General features: G+C 42.2%; 1 protein-coding gene across 1 annotated transcript in view; it reads left to right on the forward strand.

Moving 5' to 3' along the window:
* The window catches only part of LOC115113634 (polypeptide N-acetylgalactosaminyltransferase 18-like), an 87,638-nt gene that overhangs the window by 56,474 nt on the left and 11,289 nt on the right, over window positions 1-19,875 (forward strand). Inside the window, exons 4-9 of the mRNA XM_029641495.2 lie at window positions 734-917; window positions 2,159-2,356; window positions 2,863-2,977; window positions 9,262-9,447; window positions 12,830-12,967; window positions 15,065-15,160. Of these exons, the coding sequence (XP_029497355.1) occupies window positions 734-917; window positions 2,159-2,356; window positions 2,863-2,977; window positions 9,262-9,447; window positions 12,830-12,967; window positions 15,065-15,160 (917 nt within the window). The remainder of the gene's footprint in view (window positions 1-733; window positions 918-2,158; window positions 2,357-2,862; window positions 2,978-9,261; window positions 9,448-12,829; window positions 12,968-15,064; window positions 15,161-19,875) is intronic.

Here is a 19,875-nt window from a genome sequence, read left to right on the forward strand (position 1 = left end):
GATTGAGTCTTGTGTCAGTTGAACTGTTTAGTCTAATAATTTTCCCATAATCTCCTATCTGTTCCCTTTTAATTGCTACCATGGTTATGCATACAGTATGCTTTCCATATTTCATCTGTAAGAAACATTTTAATTTAGCCCTATAGGCCAATACACATGAGTGTAAGGGGTTAAGAGAAAATCTGTCTTTGGTTGACCCCTATAGCAACACTTTACAAGCCTGTGGCACTATGCCACCATCTTTATTTAGGCCTATTCGTTTCCATAAACCTACAGTTTGTGTGACTCAAAAGCATAATATTGAACTGATTATGAGGTGACTTGTTGGTTTGTCAAAAAGTGAAATACTGTATTGAGGCCAAAAGCACCCCAACTGTGCCCAATTCCTGCTTTTACTTTCACGCTTTTGATAGAATTGCGGCCTGATTCTTCAGGATTGCAATATCCCCTCTTGTACAGCAAGCCCTATGGAGCCCTACAACTGGAGGCAAGTTCTTTGGTCTAGTGATCAAACCAGTGGAGCATGAGTGCTTTTGGCTGCCTCCCTCTACCCGTAAATACCCCAAGGTGGATAAGATGGAGTCTATTGGGTGTGGTGTCGTCTATGTATCATCAGTAGCATCTCTTACTTACCTCACCAAAGATTATGAGGAAACTCAAGGTTTAACACATTATTGTGTGCATATGCATGTGTGCATGTGTGTGTGCGTAATCATGTGTGTTTCTTCTTTAGACGAGCTGAAGGAGAAGCTACAGGACTTTGTGTCTGCGACCAACCGCCAGCGGCCCGGCTTCATCAAGGTGGTGCGCCATGATAAGCAGGAGGGTCTGATCCGCTCCAGGGTGAGTGGGTGGAGGGCGGCCACCGCTCCGGTTGTGGCCCTGTTCGACGCCCACGTAGAGTTCAATATAGGCTGGTGAGTCACATGACATACACACACACAGTACATTAACACACTTCAATACACTGATTTGTGAAGCATATGGGTTCTCAGGTACAGCACTCTATGGCCATGCTCAAAGCCACATTTGATCAAAGACTATTGCCTTCTGAGGTATAGCTTAGAGTTGCCAGTGTGTTGGCATGGCATGTTGTCTATGATGACAATGTGGCAGGAAGTGTGTGAGGCCTTCTGTAGGCCCTTCCCATACTTCCCTGGGGCACAACTATCATTGCTCTGACAGAGTTCTCATACCGTCGATATGTGGTCTCAACAGCCTGACCCAAATCTGTCAGGGGGGTTTGAACAGCATCCCAAGTATTTCTGTTTTTAATCTGTGCTGATTCAGTGTTAAACCTACATAGCACAAATAGCATCCCTCAGGAATGCTTTTACCTAGATGTGCACTTGCTACAGGCTGATTCATTGTTTCAGTCTGAATACTTGGCAGGAGCGCCTATGCACATGGTTTGTTCAGAATACAATAGATTCATTTTCCAACTCAGCTTCTACAACCTAATCTGTTTTTATTGTCACACACTTGATAGGTGCAGAGAAATGTGTTGTTTTATAGGGCCAGACATAGTAGTACAACATCCCTGGAGCAAACTATGGTTAAGTGCCTTGCTCAAGGGCACATCAACAGATTGTTAACTTTCTTGGCTCAGGTATTCGAACTAGCGACCTTTGTTTACTAGCCCAACGCTCTAACCGCTAGGCTACCTGCCACCCTGTAACCTGTAACTATCGGTATGTGGCTAATCCAAGCATGATTGCACAATTATTGTATACTGTTTGCATTGTTTTTGTGTATGAATGAATCATTAACACATCTATGCTCTATTCTCACGTTTCTGTTTTCCCAGTAGCTTATATTTTACATATACATTTTAGTAATTTAGCAGACACTCTTATCCTAGAGCGACTTATAATTAGTGCATTCATCTTAAGATAGCTGGGTGAGACAACCACATATCACAGTCGTAGTAATACATGTTCCCTCAATAAAGTAGTTATCAGCAAAGTCAGTGCTAGTAGGAAAATACACATTTTTATATTTTTTATTTTTTGGACCCTTAGTTACAATGGACTCTACAGAAAGCTAGTTGCAGAACTTTTATATATTGCACATGGTCCTCGTTTACATGTGTAGGGTAGGTAATTGAGATAGCTTCTCACATACTCAAACTTAATTGCGTTCTACTATGTGTTTGAAGGGCTGAGCCTGTTCTCATGAGAATTCAGGAGGACAGAACACGCATCATCTCTCCGTCGTTTGATAACATCAAATACGACACGTTTGAGATTGAAGAGTACCCACTGTCTGCTCAGGGCTTCGACTGGGAGCTGTGGTGCCGCTACCTCAACCCACCCAAGTCCTGGTTTCACCAGGCCAACAACAGTGCTCCAATTAGGTGGGTAGAAATATGGAGACTTATGAATATAGATTATTTCAGCTCTTTTGTATGCAGGCAGAATGTGATGGTTGCGTTGTTTCATAACACCTGTTAAAACATGCAGTGTGTTTTCTGATTTACAAGGCAAATGCATACATACAGTATACATGCCAATTAAGCCTCCAGGTGTATTAGAATATACTGTAAGTCATGTGAACACAATATTATTTTGATTGATTGATTGCCATATTTTATTTGGGGTAAAACAGTTTGTACAAATTAAAAAATACAGTATTTAAGTACAAGATACCGAGAAGATGACACATGAAAGCGTAAAAACACTTATTTCCTCGTGTAGGACAAAAACAGGACTTAACACATAGGAAAACACATTGAAATACACATTGATTGATTGATTGTGTTCATGACTCCCACATTATTCTTTTTTAGTTCAGCAAAGTATCCAGTAGGTCGACTAACACATGTAAATACATTTTGTATCTACTCCATGTGTGATGGTGTAGGAGCCCTTCTCTGATTGGCTGCTTCGTGGTGGACAGGCTGTACTTTGAGGAGATTGGCCTGCTTGACGAGGGGATGGAGGTGTACGGGGGCGAGAACGTGGAGCTGGGGGTCAGGGTGAGTAATGACGCCACCTCCAGCAGGCACAGGGCATCGTTCATTTAGGCATTGGCTCTGATCCTGGAGAATTAACAGCGATAATGACCCACACTGTTTTTGGCAGCCCTACCTTTAGAGTTTGGCCTCCCTCTACTTTTTATGTAAAGTGTCCTCTGGCTCAAAGCATTGTGCGGTCTGTAATTAGAACACATTATCAATGTGTAGTAAGAGGACTAGGAGGAGTTATACCACCCCAAAGTCATATTTTTTTTCTATTTCAGTCTTTAAAGGCCCCCTTAGTTCCTAGCAAAGAAAAATATGTCCGATTTTTAAATCAAAACCTTTTATACACTTCACAGAGTGCTTTGGGTTGTGCCAGTTATATGTATCTGTGTTAATCTTACGTCATATTGTCAAACTGTCGAGAATACCCCCAGTCAAGTATATCCCCTGTATGTGTGAGTGACGGGCCATTCCCCTGCCTCAGCTCTGTCTCCGAGGCAGAGTCAGTGTGATCTCAGCAGTACAATGAGCAGATGGGCCAGAGGAGGCAGGACTTCCCCAGGGAGGTCTAATAATAACCCTGCTACACTCACTGTACATATACCGCCACTAAAACAGCAATCAACTCCAACAATAACACCCAGAGACAGGGGACAAACACAGTCTTCCTCCAGCTGTACTCTGTAGATTACAGTACAGCCTCAGACAGAGACAGAGACAGTGCGAGAGAGAGAGAAGGCTTACCATGTGATGCCAACGTGGGGAAATATCCATCCTCGGTAATGACAGAGATGTAATCAACAGTCACTCTTTAGGAAAGAGGAGGAGATTAGTCCCATAAGTAATTTTCCTTCAAAAAATGACATGCTTTCAGGATTTGGGGCTTGATAATGGCCCTGCTGATTGCTTTCTGCTGAAAACATTGGTGATTTTATCACCTACATAATACATCAGTGTCCTGCATACCGCTATGTACAAACAGTTGATGAATCATTTCAGTTAACTCTACCTCTAAAAATAGAGACAAAGGAAATCTGTGCCTCCGGATGTGCTGCTTGAGCCATGTGATGTTTTAATGGCTGGGGTCTGTATCTGGACAGAGTCATATAGGAGACTGAGTCATATAGGAAGTGACCCCTGGTCCCTAGTTGGAGGGTTAATGTGGCGTAGCCTGCAGTCCTTGTCTGTGTCCTGGCTGTGTGGACTGATGGGAGGCGTTGGTCTGACAGAAGGTGATGCAGTGAACTTGGAGCTGCAGGACTGGAGCCCATAGAGGCCCTGGAACTGGTCCCAGATCAGCAACCCCACTGAGCTCCAGCAGGGCCGGCCTGTTGCAGCATATTGGTCCTGCCTGCAGACCACCTACCTGCACACACTCTGGCTGACACCAGAACAGCGCTAAGGGACATTCACAGAGATACTCACACACAAGGCCAACACTGCTGCACAGCGCAAGGGACCTCTCTGGTCCAGGCTTGGGCTTAATCTGTAGGGAGATGTCCTGGGTGTATCAGGATGACAGCTGCACCATGTTTTCATTCTTTCACTGGAAGAAAATATACAAGGATCATGAAATGTCATGTGAAGGGCATTTACAATGAATGGTGTTCATTTATTTATTGTATGTGTTAGAGATTTAACATAAATGTCCCCTGTGTGCTGCTTTAGCTTGCAGAATGTGTTGCTAGGGAATGGAAGTATACAGTAGTGCTGACTGGCTGTTGTTGGAGCTAGAGGGCACAACATGTTTCTGTCCTTTCTGATGAAAACCCAGCTGTAGACGACGGCCAAATCTAAATTATATTTCTGAAAGATAATCCCTCAAGGCTAATTCGGTAGTAAAACACAAGCAGAAATGTACTTTGTTTTGCTAGAGGGTGAGAATTAGGTTTGAATATTTTCCTGGTATTTTACAAATGTTCTATCCTGAGTATTTCCCGCCAAAACCGGGAGTGTCATTATAAAGTATATAAATAGGCCTATGTCTGGATTTGATTATAGCTTTGATCGAAAAATTCAAGCCTGAGCCATTAAATCAATTTTATGGGCCCTACATTAGACATGTAATGAGCCCAAGCCCAAAAAAAGCCCTAATGATTGTGCCATTATTCAATACATATTATATAAGCTACTGCACATTACTCAAGACAGAAAAACATAAAAGCCCATAGATATAGCTAGCTATATACTCTCGTAGGTAAATAAACTAAACTAGCTCCAGTAGGCTAATCCTTTTGATTGTGAACTGTATTACTGTATTGTATTATACTGTAGCCTATTATATTGTAGCCTATTTTACGCACATCAAACCATGATAAAGCATGGACAGAACATCAAATTCTGGTGCAGCACATGCGGCCTACAAAGTTACAAGTATAAGCTAAAGAATGAGATTTTTCAAATTACTAGGCTGGCACATGTATACCTTTCATTATATTTCCCCTAATGTTATTAGCCTGCCTCCTCTCTCGCTCTCTATTGTTGCTTCATTCCTTCCTAAAGTTTAACAGTTAAATTAAATAAGCTTTGTTGTCCTTACCTTCGTCCTTCTAATGACACCCATTAATAATATAGGACTAGAATTAGATACAGAAGGCTTTCCCTTCTCTTCACGAAGATTGAATGATTGTGGGTCTGAATAAATCACTTTTATAGCCTACCGCCATATCACGTTCACTCTTCTGGCTGCTCTATTCAACATTCAGCAAACAAGAGCTACCGTCCCTCTTCGAGTAGTCTATTGGTATAAGAAATGCTAATCCAGCAAACTATTCGAGTCTAGATTTTCCTGCATGGGACTCCAAGAGCTAAGGAGCGTTTTTCTATGGAGAGAGGCCAGCGGAGCACAGGTGCGTGTGTATATCACAAGAGACAGACGCTATAAGTTAGAAGCTTACTATGCATAACCCATCATTAAAAATATAAAGCTAATACTGCATTTAATTTATTACCTGAAGATGTAGGTTATGACATCTTCGGAAAATATTCAGACCCCTTTTTCCACATTTTGTTAGGTTACAGCCTTGTCCTAAAATTGCTTAAATTATTTTTTCAATCAGTTTGTCTGGGTGGCCAGCTCTAGGAAGAGTCTTGATGGTTCCAAACGTCTTCCATTTAAGAAGACCCAAACGGCGTTCCATAGTATGTCGTGAAGCTAATAGCAGTGACACTATTACTGTGTAACTATGGCAGGGCAACATCTGAACAATAGTGCACTTGGTAAAGTGTACCGGTGCTCGACCAGTCACGAAAGCCAACATCACCACGACAGATGATGGTTGATTGTCAAGGGCAATGAATTCCATTATCTTGCCGCTAATGGATTTGGCCTTTGAGTTGTCTCCCTGAAATGTCCTTACTCTTTCAAATGACTGCTGGACTTGTTGACTGCTCAATCCACACAGCACACATTGTGAGCTAGGTTAGGAATGCTATGTTGCACGTATAGTGCAAAATCTAACGTAGCCTCTTTACGTCACGTACCTACGTTATATAGGCATGCACATCAGATTTTGACATCTGTTTTTCACATCCGCGTTAAATTTGACGTCTGGCCAATACCGATGTTGGTTGCTGATATGTTCACCGATATATCACACATCCCTAGAAATGATAGGTCTACATGCATATTGAGATGGGCTGTCTGTCCCCACCCTGAGCGTTGATTCATCATGCAGAGGCCGTAGAGAAGACAGATTTAGACATCACATATCATTTAACAGTTCCATTTCACACCATGCTGTTCATATGAATAATTTATTATAATTCACCGGTAACCAGGTTCCTGCCATTCAACCCTATTGAGAATGTATGGCTTTGTATGCATATTCTTTCATAACACCTGCACATTTTGGAGATGCAGCCATTGTGACTTCTTTTGGATGGAGAAATTAGGGTCATTGAACACTGTGAAGAAGCTTATAGATCAGTTATGCAAATGTTATACGCTCTCTAAGACTGTTTATGAATAACCCAATTGGACTCCCTGTTAAAATAAAGGTTTTTGAATGAGTATGGATATGTATGGAAAGCATGAACATTTTCATAATAAAACATAACTAGCTTTAGACTCATTTATATCCTAGCCCTATCCTATCCATATAAACAGTATACAATACAGTCATGTTGTGTATAAACAGGAGACATAGCATGCACCTACAGTATGCTCTGCAACAGGTATCTCTGGTTGATAAGTACGTGCTGGAACTGCAAATGTAGTTGCAGACTGCATGGAAATTCACACATACTGCATAGAATGACTATTAATGTAGCCTATGTGTCACACAGAAGTAATTTACTGAAAATGTCAGGTAAAAGAAAATTATTGACTTTTTATTCATGTCCATAGGATTTGAGACTGTTTTACTATATTAGTTATTGTAGGCAGGATATATTCCATAGATTCCAAAGCCAATTGTACGCTGTATGTTGTGAACTGCTCCGTTCAACACCCTATTCACAATGTTGACGTAATAAGCCAATGGCTGGAAAACTATGTCATAACACAGTCTCTGTGATGCTTGGTATACACAGCTCCTGTAGCATGAAATACAGTCTTGACATGTGGGAGAGAGAATGAGTGGGTTGTGAAATGGTTTTCCTGAAGAAAGGTTGACTGAGGTCATCATCTGGCGTGTCCATACTCTGCCCCATGCCATAAGGGCTGAGAAGATTGGAGGATAATGATGATGAGAGCAGTTTGATGTTCTTGAGGACCTATACTGCACCTCTCCAATCAAAGACTGATGAAGATTTTGGTCTGTTCTCTGTCTGTAGTGTATTAACACCAGTTCACTTGGTTCACTCAGGTCAGGTGAAAATATTGACATACATGTACGTTACTTTTTCACAGATGCCTGTTTTGCCCCTTCAGTTTGTTTAGTAGAAACTCTGAATGGGGAAATAGGACTGTGGGTGTTGACATTGCCAGTTGGTTAGTTTACCATGGAGAAATGAGCACAGCAAACAGAGGAGAGGAGGTGACTCTGGAAAGCAAGACTGAACGCCTCTGTGAGAGAATGTGACAGAGTGCCTCATCCTTGGAAGTAGATCATAGCACAGCAGTCACAGACATCATCAATTACAGGACTTGCGTCATTGAGCTGTATCACTCCTGTAACGCTGTAGTCTGACTGTTGTGGTCTGTAATTGTGTGTTGTTCTGTGTGCTCTTGTTTCTCTTTCTGGGTCTGTCTGTGCGTGTGCGTGTATGTATGTGTCCTGCTTCGTATCCCCTGATAGACGACTTAGAGCTTTCTGTGGCTGTCCCTGAGTGCTATAGGTAGACAGAGGAAGGAAAACTCCTTGCAGACAGCTGAGGCGGATCTACTCTCCATGCCAGTTCAGGCAGTGCTGTGGGCAGCAATGTAGGAAATGATAACATTGTGGAATGAGCATTACCTCTCCAGAAACTCTGGAAGAACTCTGGAAGAACATCAGAGCTTTGTAGTGAATTTTTGCGCGTTGAACCTGACAAGAGGAGATGTGGAATGAATGTCGGTGTGCAGGAATTCTCAGGATGGAATGTTAGCCCGTTGGAGCTCGGTTGGATGTCAGTTAGTGCTGTGCTGTGGAGGGAGTCGAGAGGAGAGAGGCTCCTGGCTGGAGGCTATGAGCTCTTCAGGGCCGGAGCAGAGAGATAAAAGCAGGCAGAGCACAGATATACAGAGCCACAGGGGACAAAGAGCAGACAGTTTTATCACAACAGTGATTCACAGCATTACACTAGATTTAAGAAAGAGCAGGATATATGGCCATACTGTAGGAATGTTGTTACTGACATACTCTGAATTCTCCTTCTCCCTTTTTCTCATTCTCTCACAGACTCTCTTTTCTCCCTCTCTCGCTTTGGCTGTGTGTGTCTCTATCTCTCTCCCTCTCGCTCTCCTAGCAGCCATTAATCATGACATTAAGCACAAGGCACTGGGACTCCAAATGTCATCTCACATCAGCAAGTAAAACTGTTACCCCACTAAGTCAGACACAGCATGTCAGATGTCAGTGAAAACATGGTGCTCCTTTTTGATGAGGCTTCTGGCACCCTCAGTACTGTGAGGTATTATCTGGACCAAGGAGCGGTGTCTCCAGGTTTTCTTCCTGGTTGGATCTGACATGCTTTTTGGATCAAGTAGAGAGGTGGCGCTTATGTAGCCTTGTCAGCCTCAGAGTAAGAGGCTTCAGATCTGAGTCTATCTCCTGGAGCACCCTCTAGAGCTCTAGATCTGCTCTGGGTCTTTTCCTGTCCGGCACAACTGATGATTAACCAAGTTTTTCCCTCTGTCTTTTTATGTGTGACACCAGGTGTGGCAGTGTGGGGGCAGTGTGGAAGTCCTGCCCTGTGCCCGTATCGCCCATATAGAGCGTGCCCACAAGCCCTACACTGAGGACCTGACGTCTCACGTGAGACGGAACGCCCTGAGGGTGGCGGAGGTCTGGATGGACGAGTTTAAGAGCCATGTCTACATGGCCTGGAACATCCCCCAGGAGGTGAGAGTCTGTCAGCTGCTAACTGGATGGGGTCTACTGAAACATGTCTACTGAACCATGTTTAATGGAGGGTGGGCAAGTGGTCAGGGAGGGGAATATTGTCTCGCTAGTGGTAATTTGTAAATAAAGAGTGAGTGTGTACGTTAGTGTACAGGTTTAGGATCTTAATTTGATCACCCAGTAGAATTTTCCTACAATGCAGGACATTTTAAACTTGTAGAGTATTTGAGGTTTAAAAGGCATCCGAAGTTTGTAAATTCCACTTTGAAATGTCAGACTTAATTTTCCCTTATCAAAAATGTATCAACACCTAAACAAATGTCCATTATTGTAAACCACATAAATCGGCAGGTAGCCTTGTGGGCGGCAGGTAGCCTAGTGGTTAAAGCTGTTGGAACAGTAACCGAAGGGTTACCAGATTGAATCCCCGAGCTGACAAGGTAACAATCTGTTGTTCTGCCCCTGAACAAGGTAGTTAACCCACTGTTCCTAGGCTGTCATTGTAAATAAGAATTTGTTATTAACTGACTTGCCTAGTTAAATAAAAAATAAATTCTTCAAATTAACTGTTGCAGCAGGATTATTTTACTGCTGTAGTTAACTGGTTCAAATTAAGATCCTACACCTGTATTGTGAAGAAGACGGAAGTCGGAAGTTTACAAACACTTAAGTTGGAGTCATTAAAACTCGTTTTTCAACCACTCCACAAATTTCTTGTGGACAAACTATAGTTTTGCCAAGTTGGTTAGGACATCTACTCTGACCCACAATTCCAGTGGGTCAGAAGTTTACTTACAATAAGTTGACTGTGGCTTCAAACAGCTTGGAAAATTCCAGAAAATTATGTCATGGCTTTAGAAGCTTCTGATAGGCTAATTGACATCATCAGTCAATTGGAGGTGTACCTGTGGATGTATTTCAAGGCCTACCTTCAAACTCCGTGCCTCTTTGCGTGACATCATGGGAAAATCAAAAGAAATAAGCCAAGACCTCAGAAAAAAATTGTGGACCTCTACAAGTCTGGTTCATCCTTGGGAGCAATTTCCAAATGCCTGAAGGGACCACGTTCATCTGTACAAACAATAGTATGCAAATATAAACACCATGGGACCGCACAGCCATCATACCGCTTAGGAAGGAGACTCGTTCAGTCTCCTAGAGAGGAACGTACTTTGGTGCAAAAAGTGCAACTCAATCCTAGAACAACAGCAAAGGACCTTGTGAAGATGCTGGAGGAAACAGGTAAAAAAGTATCTATATCCACAGTAAAACGAGTCCTATATTGACAACCTGAAAGGCTGCTCTGCAAGGAAGAAGCCACTGCTCCAAAACCGCCATACAAAAGCCAGACTACGGTTTGCAACTGCACATGGGGACAAAGATCATACTTTTTGGAGAAATGTCCTCTGGTCTGATGAAACAAAAATAGTCGTTATGGTTGAAGGAAAAGGGGGAGGCTTGCAAGCCAAAGAACATCATCCCAACCATGAAGCACAGGGGTGGCAGCATCATGTTGTGGGGGTGCTTTGCTGCAGGAGGGACTGGTGCACTTCACAAAATAGATGACATCATGAGTGTCACGTTCTGACCTTAGTTCTTTTGTTATGTCTTTGTTTTAGAATAGTCAGGGCGTGAGTTGGGTGGGTTGTCTATGTTAGTTTTTCTATGATTTGCTATTTCTGTGTTTGGCCTGGTATGGTTCTCAATCAGAGTCAGCTGTCAATCGTTGTCCCTGATTGAGAACCATATTTAGGGAGCCTGTTTTCTATTGTGTTTCGTGGGTGATTATTTTCTGTTTTCTGTTGTGTGTCTGCACCAGCCAGAACTGTTTTCGGTCGTTTCTCTTTGTTATTTTTGTTATTTCCGTGTTCATTTGAATAAATATGGACACATACCACGCTGCACCTTGGTCCTCACCTTCTTCCACCAACAACGGCCGTTACAATGAGAAGGAAAATTATGTGTATATAATGAAGCAACATCTCAAGACATCAGTCAGGAAGTCAAAGCTTGGTCACAAATGGATCTTCCAAATGGATAATGACCCTAAGCATAATTCCGAAGTTATGGCAAAATGGCTTAAGGACAATAACGTCAAGGTATTGGAGTGGTCATCACAAAGCCCTGACCTCAACCCTACAGAATTTGTGGGCAGAACTGAAAAAGTGTGTGTCAGCAAGGAGGCCTACAAACCTGACTCAGTTACACCAGTTCTGTTGGGAGGAATGGGCCAAAATTCACCCAACTTATTCTGGGGAGCTTGTGGAAGGCTACCCGAAACGTTTGACCCAAGTTAAACAATTTAAAGGCAATGCTACCAAATACTAATTGAGTGTATGTAAACTTCTGACCCACTGGGAATGTGATGAAAGAAAGAAAAATGAAGAAATAGAAATGAAATATAATTCTCTTTACTATTATTCTGACATTAAACATTCATAAAATAAAGTGGTGATCCCAACTGACCTTTACCAGGATTAAATGTCAGGAATTGTGAAAAACTGAGTTTAAATGTATTTGGCTAAGGTGTATGTAAACTTCTGACTTCAACTGTGTAACATATAGATGTTGTAGTACATTAGCAGGGATGCCTGGTGTTTCTTTGAACAAAGGCTGAGTTGATTAGATACTTAATAGTTTTCCTGTTTGCACTCAATACTCACAATTATGTAAAAACTCCTTTCAAATAGATGAGCATCAGCAGGCAAATCTCTAAATTAATATCGATAAACTGAGTTCTGCAATTCTACTCAACAAGCTTGGAGGGAAATTTGGTCTCAGGATTAGTCTCGTGAATTTATTTTGTCCAAACGTATTAGAAACTTTATTTCAAGTCACAGCTGTTGCTGTTTTGTCTATTAGACTCTCGTCAGTCCATTTATCGTATCTCAGTCGGCTGCAAGTTGCCTCCATTGCAGTTGATGTTGGATCTATCAGGTCTGCTTCAGCTTTTAAGTTTGTCAGCGAGGCAGCAATTAAGATAATTAGGGTAGAGTGGACAGGAGCGGCAGCTTGCTGCAGAAGGAAGTCTGGGCCAGAGTGTGACTGTGGCAGCGTGAGGACTCAGAGGAAATGGCAGATGATGTTGAAGTCAGTCACTTAGTCCTGCGGTTCTTTATACAGGGAACATGAAGGGCTCGCAGGAGTTATGTCACATTGAAACGGACTTAACTATTCCTCAGTGAGTCTTGCCTCTCTGAAATCAGGGAAACTGGGAATCTGATTCCTTTTTCCACCTAAGAGCTTGGCACATATGTCCTTTCCTATGCACGATATCTTTATGCATTTGTATCTTTACAGCAATCACTGCCGAACTGTTTATCTCTCTCTGTGTGTGTGTGTGTGTGTGTGTGTGTGTGTGTGTGTGTGTGTGTGTGTGTAGGACTCAGGAATAGACATTGGAGATATCTCTGAGAGGAAGGCCCTGAGGAAGAGGCTCCACTGTAAGACGTTTCGGTGGTACCTGGTCAACATCTACCCAGAGATGAGGATGTACACAGACACCATTGCATATGGAGTGGTAAGCAACATGCCCTCTGCAAACATGGAAATGCGATGTCAAGTAAAGTCTCCACAGAATAAACCATGCGGTCCATGCCTGAACAAATAATCATCCATTGAGTTACGATTTGGATGACTGCAGTTAGGAATACATTCATTTCACAGAGAGATGCATTTCTGTGGCAGTTTGGCTCTGAAACATGTGGACATGCCTACCATAGCCTCAGTCTTTGTGTGCACTGCCAGGGTTGGCACGCTAAAGCTTGGACATGATGTGGAAAAGGTGCAGGAACTCAGACTCTGGGAGAAAACAGAAGCCTTTTTCCATTACTTGGACTGACCAGGTGAATCCAGGCGAAAGCTATGATCCCTTATTGATATTACTTGTTAAATCCACTTCAATCAGTGCAGATGAACAGGATGAGACAGGTTAAAGAAGGATTTTTAAGCCTTGAGACAATTGGGACGGATTGTGTATGTGTGCCATTCAGAGGATGAATGGGCAAGACAAAAGATTTAAGTGCCTTAGAACGGGGTATGGTAGTATTTGCCAGGTGCACCGGTTTGTGTCAAGAACTGAACCGCTGCTGGGTTTTTGACGCTCAATAGTTTCCTGTGTGTATCAAGAATGGTCAACCACCCAAAGGACATCCAGCCAACTTGACACAACTGTGTTAAGCATTTGAGTCAACATTTGAGTCAAGCATCCCTGTGGAACGCTTTTGACACCTTGTAGAGTCCATGCCCCGACAAATTGAGGCTGTTCTGAGGGCAAGGGGGGGTACACACAACTCAATATTGTTTGGTATACATAGTATATAAAAGGTTGTCTATTGTGTAGTCTATGCACACATGAACAGAGCATTGTGCACTGTCGTGTAAGAAACAGTGAAATGTGTATTCATGAGGGTATACCATTGAGTATGCACATATTGTTGTGCAGTTGTGGGGCTGGTGAGCAGAGCTTGTTTTATATCACCTCCTCTCACAGAGATCTGCCTGTGTGGCAAATGGAATTCTCAGGAATGCTAGACAAATGTTTCTGAATTTGTATTCTGGCCATGAGGGCACGCTGGCAGTATTTATATTAGCAATTCATGTTCAACACAAACAGCTTTATTTCTGTGTGGCCACAGTGCATCAGTGCAATATGCCTGAATCTACAGTGACACACCCAAAAAGTGGTCTCATTGGAGTACAGTCTTCATTTTATGGTTGGTTTCCTTCTCCGTATTTCCATTTATTATGAAAGGTAGAAAGATACAGAGAGGAAAATAGGTCAGCCTTATTAAAATTAATTCAAGGAGTAAGTGGGTTCGAAAATAGCATATCCTCATTACACTGCATTTGCTAGGTGCATTTCATGAACTTGTCAATCATTTTTGTCAGAGAATTCGTTATCCAGAATGCAGACTGTGTTCAGCACAGCATTTGAGGTTAAAGGTTATGCTTACCACACCACACAAGCAGCCCCAGGTTTTATTCACTCATACATGAACCTTGCACGTTATAATTTTTTTCATTTCATGGAACCTCAGTGAAATTTTTATACGTTGTCTGTTAGACTTTATTCCATCATGTTCACTCCCTGCCTGGCTTTTTAATGATCAGCAGACAGAATGAGACATTTCCTGTGCCAGTGGGGAGTTGACAGGCACAGTCTCTGGCTGTGTCCTTGTAATGTCATATCCGTACCTAATCCTGTCCTCACGAACAGCAAGGCAAACACATCTTAATCCTCCCAGCCACCAATCCCAGTCTCCAGAGTACCTCCCCTCTCCTCACACAAACTTGTTGATTAGATCTTTAAAATAAATGCTGCTACAGATTGAAATAACTGTGCAAACACAAGGCTTCATGTTTGAATTAAAAATCCCATTTATGTTTTATGTCATGTTGTTCTGCAAAGAACAGAAAGTGTTGCCTCCATGTGTTGTTTTGAAGTTATACCAGAAACCTGCTCTCTGGTTTGATTAAATAGGGCGTTGTGATAGGTGGGAATATAATCAATTCAAGGTCTCATTGATTCTCTGTCACACAGCTAACCTCTCCCTGAACTAGCCGATTGAGTGACATATCAAATTATGACTCCCTTTGTGTGCATGTCCTCCCTCAGCTGAAGAACTCTCTGAAGAGTGACCTGTGTCTGGACCAGGGACCGGACACTGACAATGTCCCCATCCTGTACCTCTGTCATGGGATGACACCTCAGGTTAGAACCCCCTCGAGCCCTCTTCAGCCCACATCGCTGCTACATCATTTCTGTCTCTGTCAAATCTCCCATGTGTATAGTCCGCCTTTTCTTATCCCTCCTTTTGACCCTTTCTTATCTTGCATGAGGCTTATCAATGAAGTGCAGTCCACGACTCTGCTACAGTACGACCCGTCGCTTTTATGGCTTAGTAATGGCAGCAGCCGTCATGATCTACCAGCTGACCAGCAGGACTCCACTTATCATTCACCTCGCTGCCAAGGGCCCCCATCCACCATGGGCTTTATGTTTCTGAACTTCAGCCTAAGCTGCATTTGTGTTGTATTGACAGAATGCAAAGTGGAATCCATTTGTAGATAGTTTCTACTTCAAAAGTGACAAGTCTGCAGGAAGGAGTAAACTTACAGGAAGCTTCCTCAGAGATTAGACAAAACTTGTCTCTTTCTTCACTTTGTGTTTGTATTCGTTATCATCAGAGAGAGAGAGAGAGAGAGAGAGAGAGAGAAAAAAACTGAATCCAGTAGTTTTTTTAGAAAAGGTATACTTTCCCGGTTTCCAGACAGGCATTAGTAGATAATTCCAGGAAGCCACTACAGTGCTGTTGAGATGGAGAGCATCCCCTGACACTGTTTCTATCTGGGTCAGGCTGGCAGCCTGATACAGTCCTATCTCAGCACAACTGCTGCCTCTGCACTATCAGCCTCACCTTCTCTAACAATTTCCATAATGTTTTGAAAACTGAAATACCTTGGACTATGTAAATGTTAAGCCAAAACCAAAATGGAAACTAAAATAACTTTCTACAACGGCTACCTAGTTGTATATTTTTCGGCCATAAATATGCACAGCAGTCATTTCTTTTTAGAGATTTGGTTCTATTGTTTCTGAATAGACTTCTCTCAAGTTTGCAGAAGGTGAGATTTTAGCCCGGGCTTTAGCAAGTCTTTACACTTGCACATCCTAAAGTGGGCTAGCACCAACCTTAGCCCAGGCCTAGCTGGCCCTGCTCAGTCATTTAGGGTTAGCATAAACTTTTCGGGGCTAGCCCCAGAAAACACAGTGCCAAAATAGCCAGTGTGAAACAGGGTCAAGAACAATGCCTGGAATGCTCACTGTCCAATCACAAAATATGCAATGTCACTTAATTGACATATTCTTGTGATGATGCCTTTAATGCATTCTGCACATCATTTAGTAAATTGATACTATTTAAACCCTCCATCTGAGGACAAAAAACAAAATACTTGGTTGCTATGCCTAAAAAATGGTCGCTATGCAGGCTGGCTAATGTCTTCTCACTTAGCCAACTAAAGCTACAAACTCTACAGCTGGAAGGGCAGCAAATGCTAAATTCTTTTCGTTTTTTTATAGGTTTTGTATTGACATTTAATTGGATATATTCATGATAATAATATTGTTGCATAATTTGGCCTGGATCAGAAAAATTAAATTGATTTCTTTTTTTCCCTTTTTTTTCGTGCATAGCAGGACTCCACTTAGGTCTGTAGACCCATAGGGGCAAGATCGAATTTCAAAAGTAAAACATTGTTTCCTAGGTTAGACGGACAGACAGCAAGGTTTATTCAAACCATCACTGTTGGAAATCAAATGCTTGACAAGGAGCAAGAGGAAATCATGTGCTAATAAATGTCTTATTGCTTATAATATTGGTCAGGTGTCATAGATATAATGCTGGTTGCATGTTGTGTTTGTCAGTTAGCCCAGGGCTTTGGAATACAAGTGTGAATCCTTAGCCCGGGGCTCAAGCTTAGCCCAGGGTTAACAAATGCTTGTGTGAACACAGGCTAAGCTAGCCCAGGGCCAGTCTAGCATGTGGCTTAGCTAGCCCTGGGCTAAGAACAATGCCTAGAGTTTTATGTGATCCTGACTAGTATTTGTATTTTGTAAGGATCCCTATAGTCCTAGTTGGTATTCACATAATAATAATAAGGACCACATTATTTTCTATTGACCCCAATTGTAAGAGAGGCAACTTCATCATCAATTTTTTTATTAAAAAAAGAAAAAAATTATACAGAAATAACAAAACATGCTGAAAAGCTGCTGCATTTCTCAATGTACATGTAGCCAGGTCAAAAATCACAACCTACGGTTCGCAATGCTCCCACGTAGGGAAATAGAGCCTGCGAGAAGAGCCCTGTGGATTCAGGCTATTCAGAGTGGGAAATGTAGGGACGCGGTGTCCAATTAGGCTACACGTAGCTATGTGTGTAAAAAAAACATTTAACTTGTTAAGTACAGTCTGTTTGTAACTCCACTCACTACTTATAGCTGTATAGTCTATTTCTTTGTGTTGTTGGTCTTGGCTAGGTTAATGTTTCGGTCATTGGTAACTAGCTAGCTAGCACTAGTGGCTGCTAGCACCGTCATAAAAAGGGGATGGAGGGAAGCCTTATAATGTGTTTTTCTAAGTAGTGAGAACACTAGAGAGCAGGCAATATTGAAAAGTCATCTTTAGATATGTACTTTTCTTAAATGTAGTTTTGTACTTGACTAAAACAGACAACAACAAAACATTTGTTTGAATAAGGTAACGTTTTTGCTGTGAGCCAATGGGATCCAAACAAGATTAAGGCAATTAGATCACACAAAAAAAACTATATCATACAGCACATTATTACACCACTACTCTACCACTACATATCTACAATACAAAATGTATAATACCACACTACAACGTAATTACAACATTACATTGTACGTGTGTAGAGTGCATGTGTTAGTTTTATCCTTTTTTAAAAATTAGATTTTACTACTCGCTTGAGTTACTTGATGTGGAATAGAGTTCCATGTAGTTATGGCTCTATGTAGTACTGTGCGTTTTCCAGAGTCTGTTCTGGACTTGGGGACTGTGAAGAGACCCTTGGTTGCATCTCTTGTGAGGTATGTATGGGTGTCTGTGCTATGTGCTAGTCGTTTAAACAGACAAGTAGTGATGCAGTCAATCTCTCCACTACATTGAGCCAGGAGAGATTGACATGCATGTCATTGATGTTAGCTCTCTGTGAACACGAAAGGGCTAGCCGTGCTGCTCTGTTCCGGGCCAACTGTAATTTACCTATTTCTGTTATGCAGGTGAGTGAGGACCCAAAAGCGATTTAACAGAAACAGAGTCTTTTAATGTCCAAACAGGGAAAACATAAATCCTCAATCTTTACAGGAGATGTCCAAACAGGGAAAACATAAATCCTCTATCTTTACAGGAGAGTTCCCCTTCTAGTAGTAGAGGAGAATAGCAGGGCTAGCGGCAACAGACTGCTGGTCCCTCCGGGTAGGCGCGGGCCGTAGAGGACAGAGACACCTGCTCACACGCAGCATCTGATGAAGAGGCAGATTACGACAGGACGGGACAAGGGCAAAGCAAACAAGAATCCGACAAGGACAGAAGCAGAAACAGAGAGAGAAATAGAGACTTAATCAGAGGGCAAAAGAGGGGACAGGTGTGAGAGAGTAAACGAGGTCGTTAGGAGAATGAGGAACAGCTGGGAGCAGGAACGGAACGATAGAGAGAGAGAGAGAGAGAGAGAGAGAAAGTAACCGAATACGACCAGCAGGGGGAAACGAAGAGAAGAGAAAGCACAGGGACAAGACATAACATGACAATACATGACAATTTCCCTCTTTGTGGAACTTGACTATATGACTGGGCAGTAGTCCAGGTGCGATAAAACTAGGGCCTGCAGGACTTGTTTTGTTGATAGCAATGTCAAGAAAGCAGAGCAGCACAGACCTCTCCCCATCTTAGCTACCATTGCATCAATATGTTTTGACCATGACAGTTGACCATGACTCCTCAACTTGCTCAATTTCCACATTATTCATTACAATATATAGTTGAGGTTTAGGGTTTAGTCAATGATTTGTCCCAAATACAATGATTTTAGTTTTTGTTATGCTGCAGCTCTTTGTTACGTGTTTCAATGATTTAACTTGCTGTGGTATCTGACATGTATAATGTTCAGTCATCAGCATAAACAGACACACAGGCTTTACTCAGTGCCAGTGGCAGGTCATTAGTGAAAATAGAAAAAGGTAAGTGGCCTAGACAGCTGCCCTGGGGTATTTGCGACTCTACCTGGAATATGTGGGAGATGCTTTAATTAAAGATGATGTAAAGCCATAACATACAGTACCAGTCAAAATTTTGGACACACCTACTCATTCAAGTTTTTTTTTTATTTGTGCTATTTTCTACATTGTAGGATAATAGTGAAGACATCAAAATTATGAAATAACACATATGGAATCATGTAGTTACAAGAAAGGTGTTCAACAAATCAAAATATATTTTAGATTTTAGATTCTTCAAAGTAGCCACCCTTTGCCTTGATGACAGCTTTGAACACACTTGGCATTCTCTCAACCAGCTTCACCTGGAATGCTTTTCCAACTGTCTTGAAGGAGTTTCGACATGCTGAGGACTTGTTGGTTGCTTTTCCTTCATTCTGCAGTCCAATTCATCCCAAACAATCTCAATTGGGTTGCGGTCGGGTGATTGTGGAGGCCAGGTCATCTGATACAGCACTCCATCACTCCCCTTCTTGGTCAAATAGCCCTTACACAGCTTGGAGGTGTGTACAGCTGGTGCTCTCATGCATGCTTCAGTGTTACTTGCCTTGAAGCGAGCATAAAAGGCATTTAGCCCGTCTGGTTGGCTCGAGTCACTGGGCAGCTCGTGACTGGGTTTCCCTTTG

Source organism: Oncorhynchus nerka, linkage group LG28, assembly GCF_034236695.1.
Source record: "Oncorhynchus nerka isolate Pitt River linkage group LG28, Oner_Uvic_2.0, whole genome shotgun sequence".
NCBI lineage: Eukaryota > Metazoa > Chordata > Actinopteri > Salmoniformes > Salmonidae > Oncorhynchus > Oncorhynchus nerka.